The sequence below is a fragment of the Crotalus tigris genome, unplaced genomic scaffold (genome assembly GCF_016545835.1).
Source record: "Crotalus tigris isolate CLP2741 ecotype Arizona unplaced genomic scaffold, ASM1654583v1 scf7180000020265.513298, whole genome shotgun sequence".
NCBI lineage: Eukaryota > Metazoa > Chordata > Lepidosauria > Squamata > Viperidae > Crotalus > Crotalus tigris.
The window spans coordinates 290506-311277 of NW_024097936.1; the positions used below are offsets into that span (position 1 = coordinate 290506).

A 20772-nucleotide genomic window follows, 5' to 3' on the forward strand; every position below is an offset into this window, starting at 1 on the left:
CATTTTAAGAGTGGAAAAGTTTGACTGAGAGATCACTAAAAATGGCAGATGCATTTAACTTCTGCTAAGCAAATGTTTGCGTTGATTCTTAGCCAACAATAAAGTAATATAATTGTAGCTATATTAAAGTACATAACAAACAACATCGAACACATCTCAACCAACTTCGGGTGTCCAACGCTCAATGCCGCTCGCCGCTGGGAGACCTTCACCTGCAGAGAAGCCTCCACATGTGAGCAACTGTTCTTCCTTCAAAGTACTCCCCCAAAGCTTTAACTACAGACCATCAATTAATCATCCAGCACCATGGAAAACAGCAAGACAGAATGGTCAAAGCATGGTCTGACTGATGATAACAGATGCTCACAATCGCCTCAACAAATACATAAAATGCCTCACCGAGCAAAAGTTCCTATACAACAACACCATTGGACCACAACTCATGCAAAGTTTAAACACAGCAACTGAACGCAGAACAACAAACACAAGCTATCCAGACTAACGGCCAACAACCCCGACAACAATGAACAAGCCTGGATCAAGAACCTATCCAACTGCCAACTAAAAGATGACGAACAACAAGTCCTGACGAAAGGACTCAACTTCAGCCACAAAGATGTACCAAACACAGAATTCCTAGCAAGCCTAGAAAATCGAAAGACCCCAGCAAAGAAACCCAACAACAAATACGCCAGATCATTGTCCCGATGCTGCAACGCAAACAAAACTCCAGCATCTTTACAAGCAATGTAGGAACTACAAGCAATGAAATCCCTCAAAACAGACAACATTATCATCCTACCAGCTGACAAAGGCCAAATGACAGTCATACTAGACAAGGTAACTCTTACAGAATACATCCACCTATAGGTGCATCAACACAGACCCAATGATGAAACTGACCAACAAGATCAACAAAACCCTAAAAAAGTTGCAGGAATTAAATCAAACCACCAAAGAGGAATATTGGAGAATGAAAGCAACCGATTCAAATATAGTACAGTTCTATGGACTTCCGAAAGTCCACAAAGAAAACACCCCACTTAGGCAATTGTCTCACTCCCTGGCATACCCACTTACAACCTTGCGAAAGAAATGTGGAAACACCTAAAGCACCTAATCGGCGATTCCCAATATTTCATAAACAATGCCACACAATTCCTGGATAAACTCAAACACCTACACATTGATGAAGATGAAACAGTGATATTATTTGATGTTACCGCATTATTCACATCGGTAGATCTGAAACTAGCAATTGACCTAATCAAAGAACTACTGGACAACACACAAACACCAAGAGGACCACTCACAACAGAAAACACATATGAACTCCCCCAGCTATGCTTACCCACCTACTTCAAATTTGACGGAGAGATCTATGAACAACTCAAGGAATCGCCCATGGGATTTCCTATATCTGGCCTGGTCGCAGAAGTCATCATGCAGAAGATTGAAGAAGTTGTACTTCCATAAATAAACCCCAAGCTGTAGATACATTACGTGGATGACATCTTCATAATAATCAAGCAGAACCAAGTCAATCAAACCTACCAAAGAATCAACAATGTCTTCACAGACATCCGATTTAAACAGAAATTGAGAATAACAACTAACTGCCATTCCTGGATGTCTTGTAACCAGAATGGCCAATGGCCAACTTCTAAAATCCATGTACAGGAAGGCAACACTTACAGATCAAATCCTCAACTTCCACAGCAACCACCCCAAATGCCACACAGAAAGCTGCATCAGAACACTATTTGGGAGAACGGAATCCCATTGCAACACCACGAAGCCAGATCAGCAGAACAAAAACACTTATATGAAGTCTTCAAGAGAAACATAGAACTTCATCCAGAGATGGCCATACACAAACAATACAAATACCCAAAGCAACACAACAACTACAACAGGAACAACGACCAGACAAATCACAATTCCCTACGTACAGAATGTTTCATAGATGACAGCAAGACTGCTATGCCAACATGACCTCGCAGTAACCCACATACCAGCCTCAACTTTCAGACAGACCCCGTCAAAACCTAAGGAGCAGACAGAAACAAACCAAAGATCAGGCGTCATATACGGAATCCAGTGCAGCAACTGTGAAAATAACTATGTGGGCCAGACAGGAAGAAAACTATCTACCAGACTGCACGAACACTTCCTGGCTATCAAAAGACATGACTCACTATCCCTCATGTCCGTCCATGAAGACTCAGAAGGACACAAGTTTGATCTAACCAGGACCACAATTGTAACTCAAGCAAAAACAAGGGGAGAAAGAGAATTCCTCGAAGCCTGGTTCTCCACCAATGTCAGTAAACTAACACATTGACATTGATCCAACCTAGCAACCAATGAGAACTAAAGAACTACTTCAATCCCCAAGGTAGCATTTAAAAGGAACAGGCACCCCACTACACAGCAACAAAAATCACAACCCCTCACAAGAAACCGGATACGTCTCAACAACAGCCAGCTAGCCAAACCCGAAACCAGACCATGACTCAGAGGCAACCAAATGAACAAGCACCATTTACATCACACAGATAATACCTAAACATCAAAGACTACGGCTCAGCAACAACCAACCAATCAAACAGCCCATGATTCAGAAACATCTGAATGAATAACACCACCAATTTACATCACACAAGATATTTAAAGGCCAGTGCTCTGACAGACGAGCACATTTCAAAGTGTACTGGAGATGTCCCCCCAAATGGAGACGAAACGTTTGCAACCAAATCGCATCACTTCAGATAGGATTGGTTGGCACTAATGAGCTGAAGAAAGATATAATAAGTCAATATGGTTATTGAAGAACCAGGACTGACTGCAATTTCTTTGAGAGAAGCATTCTCCAACCCAGGTAACCTCAAAATGTGTTGATTCCACTTTCCGCAATTCTCAGGGCTGGTCAAAGTGAAATTATGTAACTGAAGGATGGTCAGTTTCGAAAAAGTAGCTGTAGAATTTATAGTGATGAAAAATTTATCCCCCCTCCCTCAAAACTATATCCATCCCCCCAAAAAATAATACTGCATTGATTGAAAGCTTATGATAGGTACTGTTTTATTGTCCAATAATACTGATTAAAATATTTACATTCCTACATTTGTAAATCCACAGTTAAAACACTCATACTTATGGCTTTGGATTTTTTTCAAACCTTTTAAGCACAAGATCTTTCAATCATGGGTCATAAAGTTTAAATAATAAAACAGTAGCCTGGTGTATTGTGTAGACACATTTACTTCGTATTTTTAATGTTTTTCCTTTAAATATAAAATGTACCTTTTTTTTCTAAAAAATAAAAATCTGGTGATAAGATGCCAGTGCAACCTATTAGCCAACTCATATCTTGTTACAGATGCAGCTGCATTTTCCCAATATAATTGGACCTTAAAAATTGCCAGTGTTCAATCCATTTTCCCCCATCCAAGTTTATTTTAATGCAGAAAAAAACCCTGATAGCGAACAATTGTAAGCAAGATTACAAAGCACTATACAGTAGTATGTACACTGCCTTTTGTATTAGCTTTGTAAGAATTGTAAAAGCTTTGTGGAAGTTTAATTAATTTATTGTGTGAAGGCACGAAGGTTTTTTTGTTGTATTCACAAAACCTAAGCACACTACCTTCATCCCAGTAATCTTCTAGACCTTGAAAATAGTGCTTAAAGTTAGGAACATCAGCAAATAATGCAACTATTGCAAAATATTAAATGGGAAAGAAGGAAAAATATCTTTTTCTGAAAGCAGATTACCCAAATTTATAGATAATCATACTAACATTGCCGTTTTAACACTAAACTCATATTCTGAAAGGAAAATAGAACTTGCTTCAGAAATTTCTTACAATGACAAAACAGTATAATCTAGCAAAACTCTACAATTAAACTTCACACAAAGCTGTTCATCTCCAGAATAGCCTTTGCTCCATGGTATTTTATTTTAAGAAAACACACACACAAAAGGGTTTTTTCCTTCCTAGAAATAAAGAAGGAGAGTTCAATCAAATATTCTAACTTTGGTCCACCTGTTCACTTCCCTAAGGGCACTGATACAAGAGAGTTGTCCCATGGGTAGGGCAAAAGTCAAACAAGAAAATTAAGAAAAATAATTTGGTATTAACTTTTTTCCTCCAAATCACAGATAATGCAGTCAAAATTGTTTAGCTCTCCACGTTTTCCTCTTGTATTGCCATTATTGGCTGAGTTTTTAAATCATCAGACTCTTCATGATCTGCTCCATGTGCTTCCACCACGTCCACGTGAACAGATGTGCTTGCTGTCAGTTCTTGATCCATGGGCACTGACTCTCCCTGTTCTAGATTATGTTCTTCCATAAGTTGAGCCTGAACTTCTTCCATTTGTAACTGGTTCACATGTTCCACATCCAGCTCTTCCATATGTACTTCAGTACCTTGTTCAGTCTGAATGTGTTCAACTTCTAAGTAGCTTATTTCAACCTGCTCTTGTAATTCTGCTATTTGTTCATGTTTTTCTTGATTATTCTGTATCAAATCTGGATGTACCTGTTCTACAGTCACTTGGGCTGGATCCACCTGGACCTGAATTACGGGCAAGACATGAACTTGTTCCACCTGCTCTATAATTGTCATGGACGCCACTGGATCACTGTCCACCGGAAGAATATCCTCAGATACTATTCGCTCTGAAATGTTGTGCATATCTTGTAGATGTCTCCGGAGTTCACTGCCTTGCATGAACCAAACATCACATAAGGTACAATGATTGGGTTTGTCACCTGTGTGTATTACCAAATGGTCCTTGAACTGATCCCAGCTGTTAAACACACTGTTGCAGACCTAAAAGAGCAAGGCATAGTGATTTTAGGAAAGTTATTTAAACATTTAATATACGGCTGATGATTTGGATGTGCAAATTCATTAATCCAAGAACATTCTACAGCACTCTGCCATATTCTGTTTCCCTTGAATCAAGCTAAACCTCTTCTAGACAAAACCAATCCAACCAGCCAGTTTTCTATAGTAAATTCCGAGAACTGAAAATAGCTCAAAAATGAAATAGGCCTGATTTAAGACTGGAACACCTCCTGACACATGTCAAACCATTTCTGATTTTGAGGCTTTTTTTTAAAGTGCTGAACCCCAAAACTACAAGAGGAGATTCAATAGAGTAGAAGGACCCTGCAAATAGACTGATCTGGCATCCATTTGTCCGTCCGTCCCTCCCTCCCTTTCCCAGGCAAGACTTTTTTATTTAATGTGATAAGTCATTATGCCTCTTGGCACACTGGATCCTCCCATGAAAAACCAGGACCACAGTTTAAAGGCACACAAAGAGATCCTATCTCATGGTGCACTATCAACAGTTATCCTGATATGACCATAGGCAATGAGTTTTGTTCTCAGCCAATGGCATCATTTGACTGGCCTCATCCAAGCTTGGAAGCTAAGCAGCATTTCAAGGAAATGTGAATTAGACTGGAAAATTGAAAATTCATCCCAGAAGAAGGCAATGGCAAACTACTACTACTACCACTACTACTACTACTACTCCTGCTACTACTACCACCACCACCACTACCACTACCACTACTACTACTAATAATAATAATAATAGAGTTGGTCTTCTAGTCCAACCCCCTGTTCAGGCAGGAAACCCTATACCATTTCAGACAAATGGCTGTCCAGTCTCTTCTTAATTATGAATGCTTCCAGTGTTGGAGCATTCACAATTTCTGGAGGCAGGTTGTTCCACTGATTAATTGTTCTAACTATCAGGAAATTTCTCCTTACTTCTAGGTTGCTTCTCTCCTTGATTAGTTTCCACCTGTTGCTTCTTGTCCTGCCTTCAGGTGCTTTGGAGAATAGCTTGACTCCCTCTTCTTTGTGGCAGCCCCTGAGATATTGGAACACTGCTATCATGTCCCCCCTTGTCCGTCTCTTCATTAAACTAGACATACCCAATTACAGCATTATATTTTTTATACAGCATTATATATTTTAGCCTCTTCTCTGTACTTCCAAAGTGTAATGGGAACTGCCAGGAATTCATTGAATTAGGTGGAATAAAATGTAAGCAATGTAAAAAAAAAACAACAAACCAAAAACAATATGCTGAGGAAGAAAGGACACGACGTCCCCAAGAATCAAACTTGTCTGAAGGAGCCATTATAAAGCTTCTGTTTATTTAATATAGAGTAACAGCAAGGAAGTTGAAAAAACAAATCCATAGATTTGCTATAAAAGAGTGGATGGGACAAAAACTGGGTTTTTTTTTTTTTTTTGTATACAGAGTTTGGGGAGTTTTAAGCCTTGCAAAATGTTTAAACATCAATTTTATTCTTTCAAAATCCCTGATTCCCCATTTTTTAAAAAAGAGAGGCCTGCCTCATCTAGTTTTGAAGCACAGCTGATGCCACCTAACATTCAGCATATTCCTAAAGGCAAAAAGGTTTTAAGTCCAGAGCTGAGGGCAAAGTATTATTTTTTTAAAAAAAAATTCTTCCACCTCTTGGAAGAAATAGATATCTTGGAAGAAGAGTAGCATCAATGAGATACCCAATAGCCATTCAGGTAGTTCATCAGCTTTGATCAGTTTCCTACTTGAAGATGCTCAGGAAAGTATGAAAGAGTACTGTTACCTCTCACATATCTTCAGTTAGAACTGAAGAAACTCCTTGGATAAGAAACAAAACATTTTCAAAGAAAAAAACGTCAAGAAAGTCTAGTTGCCTTTCGGAAAAAGCACCTTTGGCACTTTCACCTATCTATTTTTTATATTTTCCTTGTACAAAAATAGTTTTAGAATCAGATATTAGGATAAGCAGAGGATCATGTTGTTCCTCCATCAAATTCCAACTTACCGTATATGCCGGCGTATAAGGCGACTTCCGCAAACGTTAAAATCGGCACCAAAGACGGGGGTCGTCTTATACGCCGAGTCATCTTATACGCCGGAAATACTGGTAGTTTCCGGCGTATAAGACGACGTTCTAGGAATGCGGCTCGGCGACAAAGACGGGGGTCGTCTTATACGCCGGGTCGCCTTGTACGCCGGCATATACGGTAATTTTGCTACTGTGACATTAGAAACTTATTTTCTTTGTTACAAACCTGGCATTCATAAAGCTTCTTCCGTCCCTTTTTAGCACCTGCACCAGACTGGCATGCTGTCAAGTGACATTTGAGTGTGCTGTTCCGAGCAAAACGTTCATGGCAATTTGGACATTCAAATGGTTTTTCACCTATCAAGGTAAATAGAAACAGAAATTCATTTAATGACCAGCGTATAGGATAAGTTGTCTATTGCATTTTATCTGTAATGTTAGCAATGTAGATTGCTGTATTCAAAATTAAGATACTACTTCCAATTATAAATTCATTCAGAAAATGAAGTTTCCTAATATCAGGCTGTAATGGGCAAATCACTGACATAACATATGAAAAGATAACGCTTTGTTAAGATTGCCCACATCAGTGAACACCACCATCCTGCCACTTCAAATAGCAAAATAAACTATAGATAGCCAAGAACAAAAGCAAATGTTTTCTTGTTTCTCTTGCAAACCTTGGACTTGTAACCTCACTGTCTGTGGCTTATTCTTGCCTTTTCCCTGGAACAAGTAATGGATGCACAATTGTGGAAAAAGATGTGCTTGGTTCAGAGTAATCTACACTCACATCCTCACATTTCTAAAGCATTTTTTTGCCTTTGAATCTAAAGCACTGCACAACCTTAAGGTATTGTATTGAATTAAGAGTTTAGCATCTCTGGACAGAATTATGGAAAGAGATTTAGCCAGTATAAAACTAAAATTGCAGATACCTGTGTGTTTCCGAAGATGTTCTTTAAAATGTCCAAAGTGATCAAACTGCTTATCACAGTATTGGCAAACATGTATTTTTTTGCCAGGTCTTTGTTTTTTGTTTGCTCCACCTTCATCAAGGTGGTAACAAGTAAGGTGCTGCTTCAACGCACTCTCACGCAAGTATCTTTTGTTGCATAAGTCACACTTATAGCTTTCAGTGGAATGTGTTTTCATATGCTCCTTAAAGTGGTAAAGGAATTTAAATGTGCGATTGCACTTTTCACAATGGAAAAGATTGTTGACATGCGACAGCTGAAGTTCCATGATCTCAATGCCGTCCACATGTTTGCCCATTGGATCAGATAGGTTGTCACATTCCTCCTGAATTTCATTTTTCCTTTCTCCATGGCGGAACTTGCTGGTGATATCTGCCAGAAGAGCCAAAGCAGAGTCATCTGAAGTACCCGTAGTCTGTATGTATTTTATTGGCTGTTCAGCAGAAGCTACTTCCTCAAGAGACTCAATGTTATTCTCCTCCACATCGATAGCTCCTTCGGCAATCTCCACTTCAATTTCAACTGGTTCAGATTCTGCACAAGGCAATGTTTCAGTAATAACATTAGAGGTCTCTGCTATCTTCCTCTTTTTGGCTTTATTTTTATCTTGAACTTGATTTGATTCAAGCAATGATGTATTTTCTTTGTTCCTAGAGAAGATCATAAAGGACACAGTAAGGCATGAAAAATGAAAAAGAGTCAAAGTAAAACTGGCTACTATATTAGACTGAACAAGAAGCAGAATTAAAGTTAAGTGCGGCAACACTGCTAAAGAAGCAATGGCTTGCTATACCTGGAATTGTAGCAGGAATGAAAAGGGAAGGATTGGGAAAATGAAAATTGCTCCCAAGCAATTCCTGATACATAAACATGATTAAATCAGAAGAAAAATGATGTCCACAACATTGTCCATTGCAATATCTGCAACCTCTACTGACATATCAGTGCTATGTAAGTTTACCTAGGTTTCAGTTCTATGATGATTGATGATTTGTCAAATGCTAGTTTGTAAGGGAAAGAGATTTCAAAGCTTGTCTGAAAATTGGTACCGTGTTAGGAACAGACTTCCAAGATTTTGGGGTAAAGCTCCTGATCAGAGTGTAAAACTGTTGTCACTTCATTTGCACATTTGTGAAGAGGTAGCCAATTGGAATCACAAATACTCATGCTGAATACCTTCAACACCTTAATACCTTCAACAAGAAGACTGTGTAAAAATATTGCTATATTAGATTTAAAATACGCTGCATTTTATTAGTTAAGAAGGACTTTTCTTCTTCTACTGGCTGTGTCTCCCATTCTCCACTTTTTTAGAATTCCAGGACTAATGGTTGAGCATTCCATGTTGTTTAAGCATAAGCTTTCTCTACTTATTGTGGAAAGTCTGGTATTTTGGAGATAAAATCTGTACTTCTTTCCCAGTTAACATGTAATAATACTCCCTGATATCCCATTAGTATCTACCAGCCCTGAGTGAGCACATACAGAAACTTTGTGGTTATCTAGACCAGTGCTTCTCAACCTTGAGAACTTAACATGTATAGGCTTCAAAACTCCCCCAGCCAGTTTGTTGGCTGCGGAATTCTGGGAGTTGAGGTCCATGCAACTTAAGTTGCCAAGGTTGAGAAGCACTAATCTAGATGTTCCTTGACAGTTGAGTTACTCTTCCACTAGCCATGTGGTGACCCAAGTACTTGGGAATTTCTCCACTCAGTCCTTGATCCATTCTCCCTCACAGTCCCCATGCTAATAGCTAATACTTGTTTACTACAGATGTTCTCTTCCTAAATTGATCAAACATTCTGTGGCTGTTTTCCTTGGTTGAGTCTTCTTGTCAGGGAAGAGGATGTTTTAGGGCAAGGCAAGACTCCTCCCAATAGTTGGTACCCATCTACAAGCCACCCCATTTCCTAAATACCATATAGCCTTAGCTGGCTGGCACCGGTAAAAATACTATATTTAACAGTGGTGGTGTTCACACCACCATAATGTTAAAACAATCTCTATATTTCAATCTTTTATGTTTATATCATTTTTACAACCGTATCAGCCTTGCAAATTCTTCCAGAATCATAGTCTATCTTTTAACGCCTACCACCTGTTATTTCTAATCTCTCATTCTCTCTACTGGACCCAAGTGCAAGTCTTTGTCTCAGTCTTGATTTTACCCTTATTTTCCACAGTGACTTCTCCATACAGAGAATGGTCTCCCTTTTTTCAATATTATCCATGGAGTACACTTTTTCTTAAAGCTCCTTAAATCGCTAACTCTCTTCTTAATTTAGCTCTGATTATGCTTTCCTCCCATCTCACTGGGTTGCAAGGGGTGCAAATTCGAATTCAGATTCGATTCCCAGAATAACATACCCAAGCTATTTCTTTATAAAGCCTGGTCCTCTCTGATCAAATACGTTCTGCCCAGTTCATTTAGACTGCAAGCTCTTTGAAGGGAGACCATAACTCTTCTGCATTCTGCAAAACATTAAATAGTAGTGCTTGGCTTTCAACAGAATTTTATTCTACACACATTAAAACTGTACACAGATGCTTATTCACTAACAGATGTGGAATCCTCTTGCCATCCAGATATTGTTGGATTTCAGTTGTCCTCAGTCCCAGTCACCATGGCTAACTGTCAGAGACTATGGGAGATGAAGGTCAGCAACATCATGAGAACCACTAGTTCCACATCTCAACTTATTGCATAGAACATTAGATTCTAGTGTTTCAACTTATATATGTTCAGCATCATAAAATCTACTTTATTATGCAGCCTAAATATCTTCAAGTTAATCAAGAATGATGCTTGGCCCAACTATACATTATAGTTTTTTCAGGTCCACATATTTCAGATTGGAAACATGCTTAAAAAAATATGCAGAAAAATGAACAAACCTCACAGATTTTCCTGGGAATAAGAAATGGGTGTGTTTCCCTATCAAGTTGCATTTTCAACAGCAAACACAGGTTAGCCACTGCAAGCTGTATATATAAAATCTCCCAGCAGTACTATCATCTTTCAGAGATATGTTAAAAGTGAATGAAAAAGTCTTAATGTTCTTGAGAAGATAGCAAAAAGACAATGATCTTTCTGGAATTTGACCAGACTCACCTGATTTCAAGTGCTTTAATGGCTTCCAACATCTGAAGATACTCAGCTGCTTTCCAGACATCATTTGCTTCCTCTTCTCCCTGGACCATTAGTTTTGCAGTATATGTGAACTCAATTAAATGACGAAAGGCCATGTTACTTACACCTGATTGTGGGCAAAAGACAAAATATAGAACTCGCTCATACATTTTGCACAGATTTGTGGCTGGAAAATATCGTATTTGTTTCATAAGAGTTGCCTTTCAGGAACATGATATCTAACATTTTGCTACAACCAGTGGTCATTTCCTATATTTCAAAATTAAAAGCTGTAATTCCTCTAAATATGAAAAAAGAAATCATTATAGATGTGCACCATGAAAACAGGATGAGAACAGTTACTTCTATACTTATATCCAAAGCAAAAATGAGCTGACTTAAGTATTTTGGGGTCTACTTTTATATAAATATTTAGTATATGAATTGTCTGAGAGCCAGTGTCATATAGTGGTTAAGGAGCAAGAAGAAAAAGATCCTAGTTTCTCTTAGGCAGGGAAGCTAACTGGGTAGACTTGGGCAAGTTACTCTCTCTCTCAGCCTTTCAAAGCAAGCCATCAACTTGCACTGGACCAGTGTAATTGATTATGATCCATAAACTTCATCCTTCAGTGCACTGTTTAGGTTGACAATAATAAATAAAAGTTGGTTTGGTCTAATAGTTAAGGTCCCAGATTAGGAACAGGGAGATGTGACTTCTAATCTTGACTTAGGCAAGGAAGCCAGATGAATGACTTTGGATCAGCCACCCTCAACTAAGGGAAGAAGGCAAGGGCAAAGCCTCTAGACATCAAAAAATGATGTCTAGAAAACTGCATGTCTATGTAATTATCAGGAGTTAAGAGCGATTTGAAGATGACATCACCAGGTAATTGATTTGTAAAATCAATATGTTTGAATCTATTAAGAATTCTTAGGCAGGAATTAATAATTGTATTAAAAATATTTTTGATAAAATAGTGATTACATACTCTTGCTGAATATAAGATTTTTTTCTGGATCAAATATTTACATTACATGGCATCTGTAAGAATTCCAATATTTAATGAGTATCGATGTACTAGAAACTGGTTACTGTTTCACTACTGGACCAGAACCTTCTTTCTTTCTCCTGAACTACAAATTAGGTTTTTCAAAAAATATCTAGTGATCTAATAGTCTATACTGGAATGAAAACAGAAATCCAAGCTTTGTAAGACAACCAATGAAGGCAACTTCATACAATCACAATCTGAAAAGGGCAATTTAATCCCACTCCAGAATGAATGTCTAATGAAGAATATAAACATTTGAAGATAAAAAAAATCACAAGCCATCTATCCAGCATCTCTCTAAACATCTCCATAGTTTATTACCTTTTGGATTAATTGTGAAAGTGTTCTTACTGTTAAAAAAAACCTGCCCTAGCAATTAATTGGAATCTGCCTCCTTGTAATTTAAATCCATGTCCTGAACTTTGGAATAAAGAAAAATAAGCATTAGCTTTCTTCAGTGAGACATTCCTTCCAATTTGAAAGGTATTTTCTCTCCTTCAGCTTACCAGTGTAAACTAGAATGGAACTATTACATCCTACTATCTGAAAGTTCCATGCTTTCATCCTATATCTTGATTGCAAAATATAGCCTACTTCTTCTCTTTTAAATATTATTATATAAACATTAATGAAGATAAGGGCCTTGAAGTCTAAGAAGCTTATGTATATTTCTATATTATAGATATTTTGATAAATTCCTACTTCACTGCAACGTTAAAAGTCTGCAAGCTATTCTTTGTAAATCAATGCTATTGAATTAATTATGTCAGTTATTAGGAAACATGCCGGGCAGGGCAAAAATGTAGCCATTGCTGTTGCTTTCTCTCAGCTACAAAACCTTGTATTTCTCAAACCTAGATACACAGAAATACTATATATAATAATACAGGTAGTCCTCAAGTTATGAAGGCAACTGGGACCAGCATTTCTGTCACTAAGTGATGCAGTTGTAAAGTGTGATGTCACAAAACATCCCTTCCAGTTATTTGAAAGGTATTTTCTCTCCTTCGGCTTCTGTACACAAGGACAAATATGGTAAGCTTATTCAGTCTGACTTCATAAGACAAGTTCTATGATTATCTTCACTGCTTCTATGAATCTATCCCAGTTTGTTCAAAATCTTCTTAGTGTACTAATCAGAGGCAGACATAATGCTCAAGGTAGAATTTTACCAGTGTAAACTAGAATGGAACCAGCATTTCTGTCACTAAGTGACGCAGTTGTAAAGAGTGATTCACAAGACTTCATTCCTTAACAATGGCAATCCCTGTAGTACATGCTGCCATTATTAAGCAAGGATCATGGACTGTTAAGTGACTTTCAACAACCAAAATTCGTGAGGAAGCTGCCAGGGAGTTGCAAGTTCAAGAGGGTTTTTAAATTGGCCAGTAAGCAGGTAAGTAACTGTTGCTGGGGTAGAAAGAGCTGGGTGAGTTTGTGCAGGTGCTAGGAAGGTGTGGCCAAACTCAACAGGACCTGGAGCGGCTGTTGCTGGATCGCAGACAGTCCGTAAGGATGCACAAGTAGCGGGGGGGGGGGGGGGAGAGACACAGTACAAGCTCTGCAGTGACCTGGAGTGATTCCTGTTGGGCTGGAGAGGATGGGCAAGCGGCCAGGGAGGCATGGTGCAAGCACAGTGAAGCTCAAGAAAGTGCGTGAGTACCAGAGAAGGCATGGTGCGAGTATGATAGGGCTTATGGCTGCTGCAGGGTGAGAGAGGGTGCAAAAGGGTGCACAAATAGTCAGGGAGGCATAATGCAAGGGTAGCAAGGCTCAGGGATGGTGTGTGTATGTGTGTGGGGGAGATGTGTTGCAAGCCTGGGGGGAGGCTTGGAATAGCTGCTGCCAGATGAGGGTGTGTGCGTGTGAATGGCCAAGAATGCTCAGCATGAGCACATCATGGCTCAGGGAGGGTGTGAGGATGTCCACTGACTTTACTTGTATGACGCCAACAGGTAAGATTGTAAATCACAGTCACACAGTAGTGTTGGATCAGCTGGAACTTTAGAGGACCACCACTCCTTCAGCACCATTTCAAACAGTTGCTAAACGAATATTATTAACTGAGGACTACCTAATAATTATTTTGCAGCCAAAAGAGCCAAATAGTGTATAGAGATAAACTAAAACTTGGCATTGGATAAAACAGCTTAACAATAAACTGATAAATCTTACACAAAACATTTACAACTCAAAATATTAATATGTTACTAAAGAAATGTAAGTTGATCAAAGTTTTCGAGGATAATTACTAAATTTGGAGAAAAGATATCTATCTTTTTTCCAAATTAAAAATATTCTCCAAGCAGAAGAAACGTTTCACCTGACTGGGTCAGAAGTATAACATGGCAAATTCTAGTTCATCAGCCAGAATACTCCCCCTTGGACCATAAACTGATTTTATCTAGAAAACAGATTTGAAACACTGGGAACAATTTATAATAATTAATAATGATCTCACAGAATATATAAAACAGCATCAAAATAGAAATAACTTAACAAACAACATTCAATTAGAGTCGACCAAGCAAGGTTTTTTTTTTAAAAAAATGCAGCCATGAAGATACAAAAAAAATAATAAGGCACCAGAAAATGCAACACCATCAAAACTAGGCTGAATTAAAAGTCCTTCTATTCTTTTTCAGTTTGCAGCTAGAAAGGGAGCCATGTCTTCTGGGCTTTAGTGTCCTCTAAGTTTGTTGACAACCCAATGCAACAACTGGATTTATCACTACTTTGTCCCTTGTACTTCCAAAATGGAGAAGAATATTGGATTTAGAGCAACATAGAACAAGAGGTAGGAGGGCAAAATAATCTTAACAGCCTTACATATTTGTTTGCCTTCCAAGATTGATTAAACCTTACTACACAATTCAGGAGTAAGAACTAGTTAGTGTACAGAAAAGTTGCCTAGAGTTAAACCACAGTCCATTCTTTTTCTTTTGTAATCCTGGAATATTGTGTCTACCAGAGTGGATGGCTTCCAAAGCATCCATGAGTCCTTTTATCCCCTAGTACAGTGAGGGCAAACCTTTTAGAGACTGAGTGCCCAAAAACTGCCCTCCACCCCCGTCCCCACTCCGCCCTGCCCACTGGGCCATCCACCACTTCCACGGCCTGCCACAGATCACCCGGGCAGCCCAGCAGCACCATGGTGGCCATGCCCTCCGCCCGTGCCCCGCAGCATCATCTGTGCACAATGGGGCGCAAGGGCGGAGTCTTGTCCCTGCTGCCCAGCTACCATGTCCTTGGCTCCGCTGCTTCGTGTGGGCAGCGCCCAGGGGCAACTCTCCTACGGGTGGGCTGCTGGTGAGGAGGGGGCCGTGGGAGGAGGTGGGGCTGGGGAGATGGTGCGTGTGTCCACAGAGAGGGCTCTGAGTGCCGCCTCTGGCACCCTTGCAATAGGTTCACCACCACTGCCCTAGTATTTCTGGACATGACTGAATCTGTAAATTACCTTCAATTTCTACTAGAGGCTCCTGAGTGAAGTCCTGGAAGAATTTGTAGAAAAACTGACTGCAGGCAGCGAGAACAGCTTTATGAGCTTTAAAATGATGACCTGGAAATGAAAAACAACATCACCATGCTATATGAAACTCCAGGCTGGATATTATTGGATGTAAGGAAAAATATGTAAAATCAATTTTATGTTAATTGATAACACAAGGAATAACCTAATGTCATTTTGTAGTTGTAGTTGTAGTTGTCAAAAACCTCTCCAACAAGACTCTCTTCCTTACACTTACAAGCACTTAACAGGTTTTGCTGTTGTTTTGACTATGTAAAAGAAGATATGTACATAAAAGCTTTCAGATGATCCGCTGAGGAATTTTAAGTTCCAACTCTAAATTTATATTTTGTTTTAGCTGCTCCTAAAGATAATATTTGAAATTTGCTTTAAGAAATTAATAGTCTGTAGCACAACTCATCTCTTACAAATTTGTGAACCATGATTCTATGTATATTCATTTTGATCCTCCCAAGCTCCAGTTATTTAGATATATATATATCCTAGATAAGTATATATAATTAACTTTAAAACGTTAATCTTTAGGTTAAATGAGGCAGGCTCCTCCCACTTCATGTAACAGAGCACTCTTACAGCAATTTTGAGAACAGTGATGCAAGATTTGGAACAGAACAGAATTTTTAAAGCCTGCAGGCTTTCATGTAGGCAGTGATGGTGAGAGAGTTCCCTGTTCTACTGCTTGTAATATGAAGAAATACACTATGCAGGTTTTAGCACAGTAAGAGCAAGAAGAAAAACTAACAAGATTGGCAAGGAAATCGTGGTTAAGAAAAAGGGTTCCTACCCTCCAAGAATTTTAGAACAACTCTCACTCTCTCCCACCAAATCCAACAGCTCTTCAGCTAGCTTTACAGGTGATAGAATATTGCTCCTTAAATAACTTCAGTTTTCATTTATAACCAGATACTTCAGATTAACTTTTCTGTGGATTAGAACTGGACTGAAGAGTGCCTAATTTGACTATGTTTGCATCATTACATACCATCCACAATCAAAGTGATGTCTGTAAATTGATCCTGCTCCCGCTGTTCATTTAATCTGTCCAAAATTACTTTATAATGCTCTGGAAATTCCTGAATACAATCCATCGTCTCTTCAGCTTCCATGGCTAATAAATTTGTCTAGGAAAAAGATCAGGAAAGGGCAGACGTGTATTTTTGCCAGAGATGAAAATTTCAAATAGGAAACACAACTTCTTAGTAATAGTAAAAATGGAAGGCATTATACCCAGCATCTTGATAAATAATAGTTTCCCTCTTCTGAAGTCATATTCAAAGAAAAACTCCCAGTTCAAAAATTCAATTCAGAAGCAGATGAAAACAACATGGATATATATATAAAAGGGAAGAGAAAGTCAGCCATTTTGAAATCAAGCTTAACATATGTTTTGAATGTTGAAGCTAGGAAAGACAGTCTTTCACATATAACTAAATGTAAGCTATTCTGAAATTTTGGATTGAAAAAGCAAACAAAGATGAAAATGCTTTAATGAAAAAAATTGGACGGGAAAATATTTTAGGGTGGTATCTTAGGAATCTGAAACACACCTCTCACAGCCTCTCCATTTCAGCTATTCTGTCATGTAGCAGAATGGGATAGGTTGACATCTCCTGTTTATAACTACAACTAATTCAGTAGAGAAAACAAAAGCAAACCCATCCATTAAATGCATGTATTCTACTTAATACATTCTTATGTTGCTTTCAACGGAAACAAGAGAGCAAGGGAAAAGAAAGAAGGGCCAAATTGACCATTGATGAGTAACATCTCCACCATGGCTCAGAAAAAAGCTCAATAAATATTGGATTGCAAGTTGTATAGATGAACACTAATAAAAAATAAAGTTTGCCTATTGCTGCTCCTCCTGAAGTGATGGTGCAAAAATTGCTCAGCGGCCATGCGTGCAACTGCATAGCCTATATTTACTACACTTATATCACCATCTTTCTTTAAAAAGTGCTCAACTAATTTCCCATCCAAACACTGATCAGACAGACAGAGGCTGTTAACAATTCCTTTATGCTAAGGGAGAGTAATTGATAGCTCCAAAACTACAAATGATATTCAAGGCCCTTTTTTTTGCAGCTCTCAGACCTTTTCTGGATATGGTTGAATATACCATTGGCACATTTTCTGCAGATGAAAATGACAGTAGACACTGTAAAAAATGCACCATGGCATAAATAAACCACTTCAAACTCTCCTTCACCCAATATCTTTGTCGCCCTCCACCCCAAATACCAAAGTATTTTTATTTATGTATTTCAATTTTAATTTAGAGGTCAGCTGACCTTCTGACAACTCTGGGTAGCTTACAAGTAAAAAAAGAAAAACAGCAGAGATACAAATAAAAAGCCTGACCAACTGGAAAACAATGTACCAGGCCGTTCAGCAGACACAACCCAAAGCCTGGGAGAATCAAATTTTCAGGGCCTTATAGAACATCAAGAGGATGAAAACCACATGGATTTCAGGGGTAAATCTCCTTCCAGAGGTGAAGCGCTGTGCCAGAAAATGCACACTTTCTGGGTCCCACAAGATGACTTTGCTACTTGATGGGACATGGAGCATGGCACTGGATAGGCAAAAACTGGCAGGCGGTTCCTCTGATAGCCAGGCCCCAAGTCAAAATATGGTCCACCTTTGCTTTACGCTATGTCTTAGCAGCACCTAAATATTGCAATAAATAGGAAGGGCATGCAATATTTTTCTATTTCTCCATGTATAGTCGTAAGCCGGGTAGGGCAACACAGTGCCAGAGGGGAGCCATGAGCAAGACCATCGTTTCTCTCTTTCCTGTATTCTAGGGGCTTGCATCCAGCTCTAGTAACCCCTCTCTTCGTGCCCATACGTCCTTCATGCCATAACTCTAACGGGCGTGGAGCTTGGCTCTGACAGCGGTCGTTTTGGGATGGCAGAAAAGAGGGCTTTGCTGTTGTCCTCCCCTCATGCGGACCACAGCAGGCTACAACTGAGACTTCAGTGGTTAGCTGACCCCACACACACACCTGGCCATAACTACGGCACTGCACGTACGTTAGCCAGCAATTCCCGGCGCCAGCCATTGTGCCTATGCTAGCTAAGGATGGCGGAAACCTCGGCCCAGCGGGGAAGGCTACCTTTAGGGACCCACACTGAGGTTGACCCTATTGGGGCTGCCTGTCAATCATGTCCACATCAACCAATCGGACTCCGGAAAGGAAGAGAACGGAGCCAATGAGCGCTCAAAGCGGGCTAAACGGAAGGCCTAACCGCTGGGGGGCGCCGAGGAGTGAAAGGGTCTCTTAAAGAGAATAAAGGGCGGCACGGGAGAGGCTAGAGCTGGCCGGGGCGAAGGGAAAGAGGCCACAGGAGCCGGCACATGGACCAGCGCAACTCCGGCGGCGGCTCCGTCTCCAGAGCCGTTATTACGTCATCAAATCGCGCATTAAATCGATCCCTTTTCGACGCCCGCCTCGTCCGGGAGAGAGCGCCGACCCCGACAAAGTCAGATCGTTCCGCATAACACTCACCGGGAAAAAATCTGTTGCCCCGCCAAGCCGCCTCGGCCGCCGCTTTTCCTTCCTGCCCGCCTATCTCGGCGAAAAGCGAGGAAAGCACCGGCCAATAGCGCTACTCGCATTCCCGTCCTGCATTGCGCACCGGAAATGGCGAATTCAGTGACCTCCTTTACCTGTCAGGGCGCTCTCGGGAAACTGGTGGGGCCGAGTGCATGCTGGGAGAGACTGCGTTGGGCTCTCAGCTGTGCAATGCATTCTGGGAGGAGCCGAGTTGTGTTTTGCTGCGGTCCGGGGTTATAGATGCACGCTGATGTTTAATTAGTAAAGAAAGCCAGGATATCGTATGTGGCAACCTATACAGTCATTCATGAACAAATATTAAGTAATACTAATGCACACACAACATTCTTCAATCTTGTTTTACACAAATATTCAGTAAAATATGTTGGGGTGAATACCATTAAATATCAGGAAGGAAAACTGAAAATGAGATTACATTATGTACAATAGACCTCTTGATAGCATCTGTCTTGATAGACTTCAAAATTTTAAATGATATCGGTTAGCCCATGGAAAGGAGACCACTAGGAAGTCTCTGGATTATAGATTCAATTGGGAAATTAAAAAAAAAATCTGGCAGAAAGTAATAAATTGTTTCACCCCAAAAAGATAGTGCACTCTTCTGGAGACAATATCGTTTAGCTTGTATGAAATTATATTAAACTGTTGTCTAATTTATTATGAAAATGTTTTGTTTCTGTACCCCAAAAATTGCTCCGATTTGTGAACATAGTCAACACTTGTTTTAAAATTAAATTTTGTGACAATTGTTGCTCTTTAAAAAAAAACAATTCTTCTAAAAATAATCCTTCAATCTAGCCTGAGATACTCGGGCTGGTGACAAATATCTGAGGGACAGCTTTTATTATTATTAGCTAGAAAACCTCTCTAGTTAAGAACTAGCAGTAGCAAGTGAATTAGATGCTTTTCTTCTTCTTGGTATATTAAGGAGGGAAGCAGGCTGTAAGTGAGAGAAGAAACAGTTAAAAAATTGGGATGACTGAAGATAAAAGTGTCTGGATTCTCCTTAAAACGCCACCAACAAAGCAGAACAAAGATTCAAGCATTATTTGAAAGCACCAGGAGCATTATACTTTTGAGTAGCTAACACCAGTAAGACCTAAAATGGTATTAATCATAGTTAATCTTGGATTAGAAGAGCAAAGACTGTATGAAGATTAAATCATCACACAGAAAAGGAAATAGAAACCAAGCCAATTGTTACATAATTATGAAGAGAAAATCCCTAATTCTCATGAAGCTATCATAGTAGTACAATATATTTAACCAGTTAATTTTCCTTCCATGAAGTGGAGCATAGGACGTCTTGGGAAACCACTTATTCCTTGGGAGGTAAAAGTCATAGAGAGAAAGAACATCACCATCCTTGAGTATTAGTCAGTCATTCTGATGGCTCAGCCATAAAACTACTGAAAAAATCGGCATAAATCACATTGCCTCCTTAGCATGCTCTTAATACACATCAAGAATAGATCTTACTGGGCTGTTCACCATAGAGCTCTTTCATGTAACACTGCAAAGATGGTCCCTGGCAGTTTCCATTGGCTGAAATTCAAATGTCACAACTGTAGGAAAAACTGTCTCCCATGCTCCACTCCACCCCATTATAAGAAT

General features: G+C 39.4%; 1 protein-coding gene across 4 annotated transcripts; it reads right to left on the reverse strand.

The window, feature by feature from the left end:
* Positions 1–3059: 3059 nt before the first annotated feature.
* Positions 3060–19236, reverse strand: ZNF131 (zinc finger protein 131). 4 transcript variants are annotated; one of them, XM_039366344.1, is made up of 7 exons: positions 19090–19236; positions 16560–16698; positions 15506–15607; positions 10979–11123; positions 7828–8516; positions 7116–7246; positions 3060–4841 (listed from the first exon to the last, which is right to left on the reverse strand). In XM_039366344.1, exons 2-7 carry the CDS (start codon positions 16681–16683, stop codon positions 4185–4187), a joined length of 1848 nt encoding a protein of 615 aa, XP_039222278.1. In that variant the 5' UTR covers positions 16684–16698; positions 19090–19236; the 3' UTR covers positions 3060–4184. The 4 variants fall into 4 exon arrangements, with proteins under 4 accessions (XP_039222278.1, XP_039222277.1, XP_039222279.1 ...); XM_039366343.1 differs by lacking the exon at positions 19090–19236 and adding an exon at positions 18586–19070; XM_039366345.1 differs by lacking the exon at positions 19090–19236 and adding an exon at positions 17125–19070.
* Between the last annotated feature and the right edge of the window lie 1536 nt (positions 19237–20772).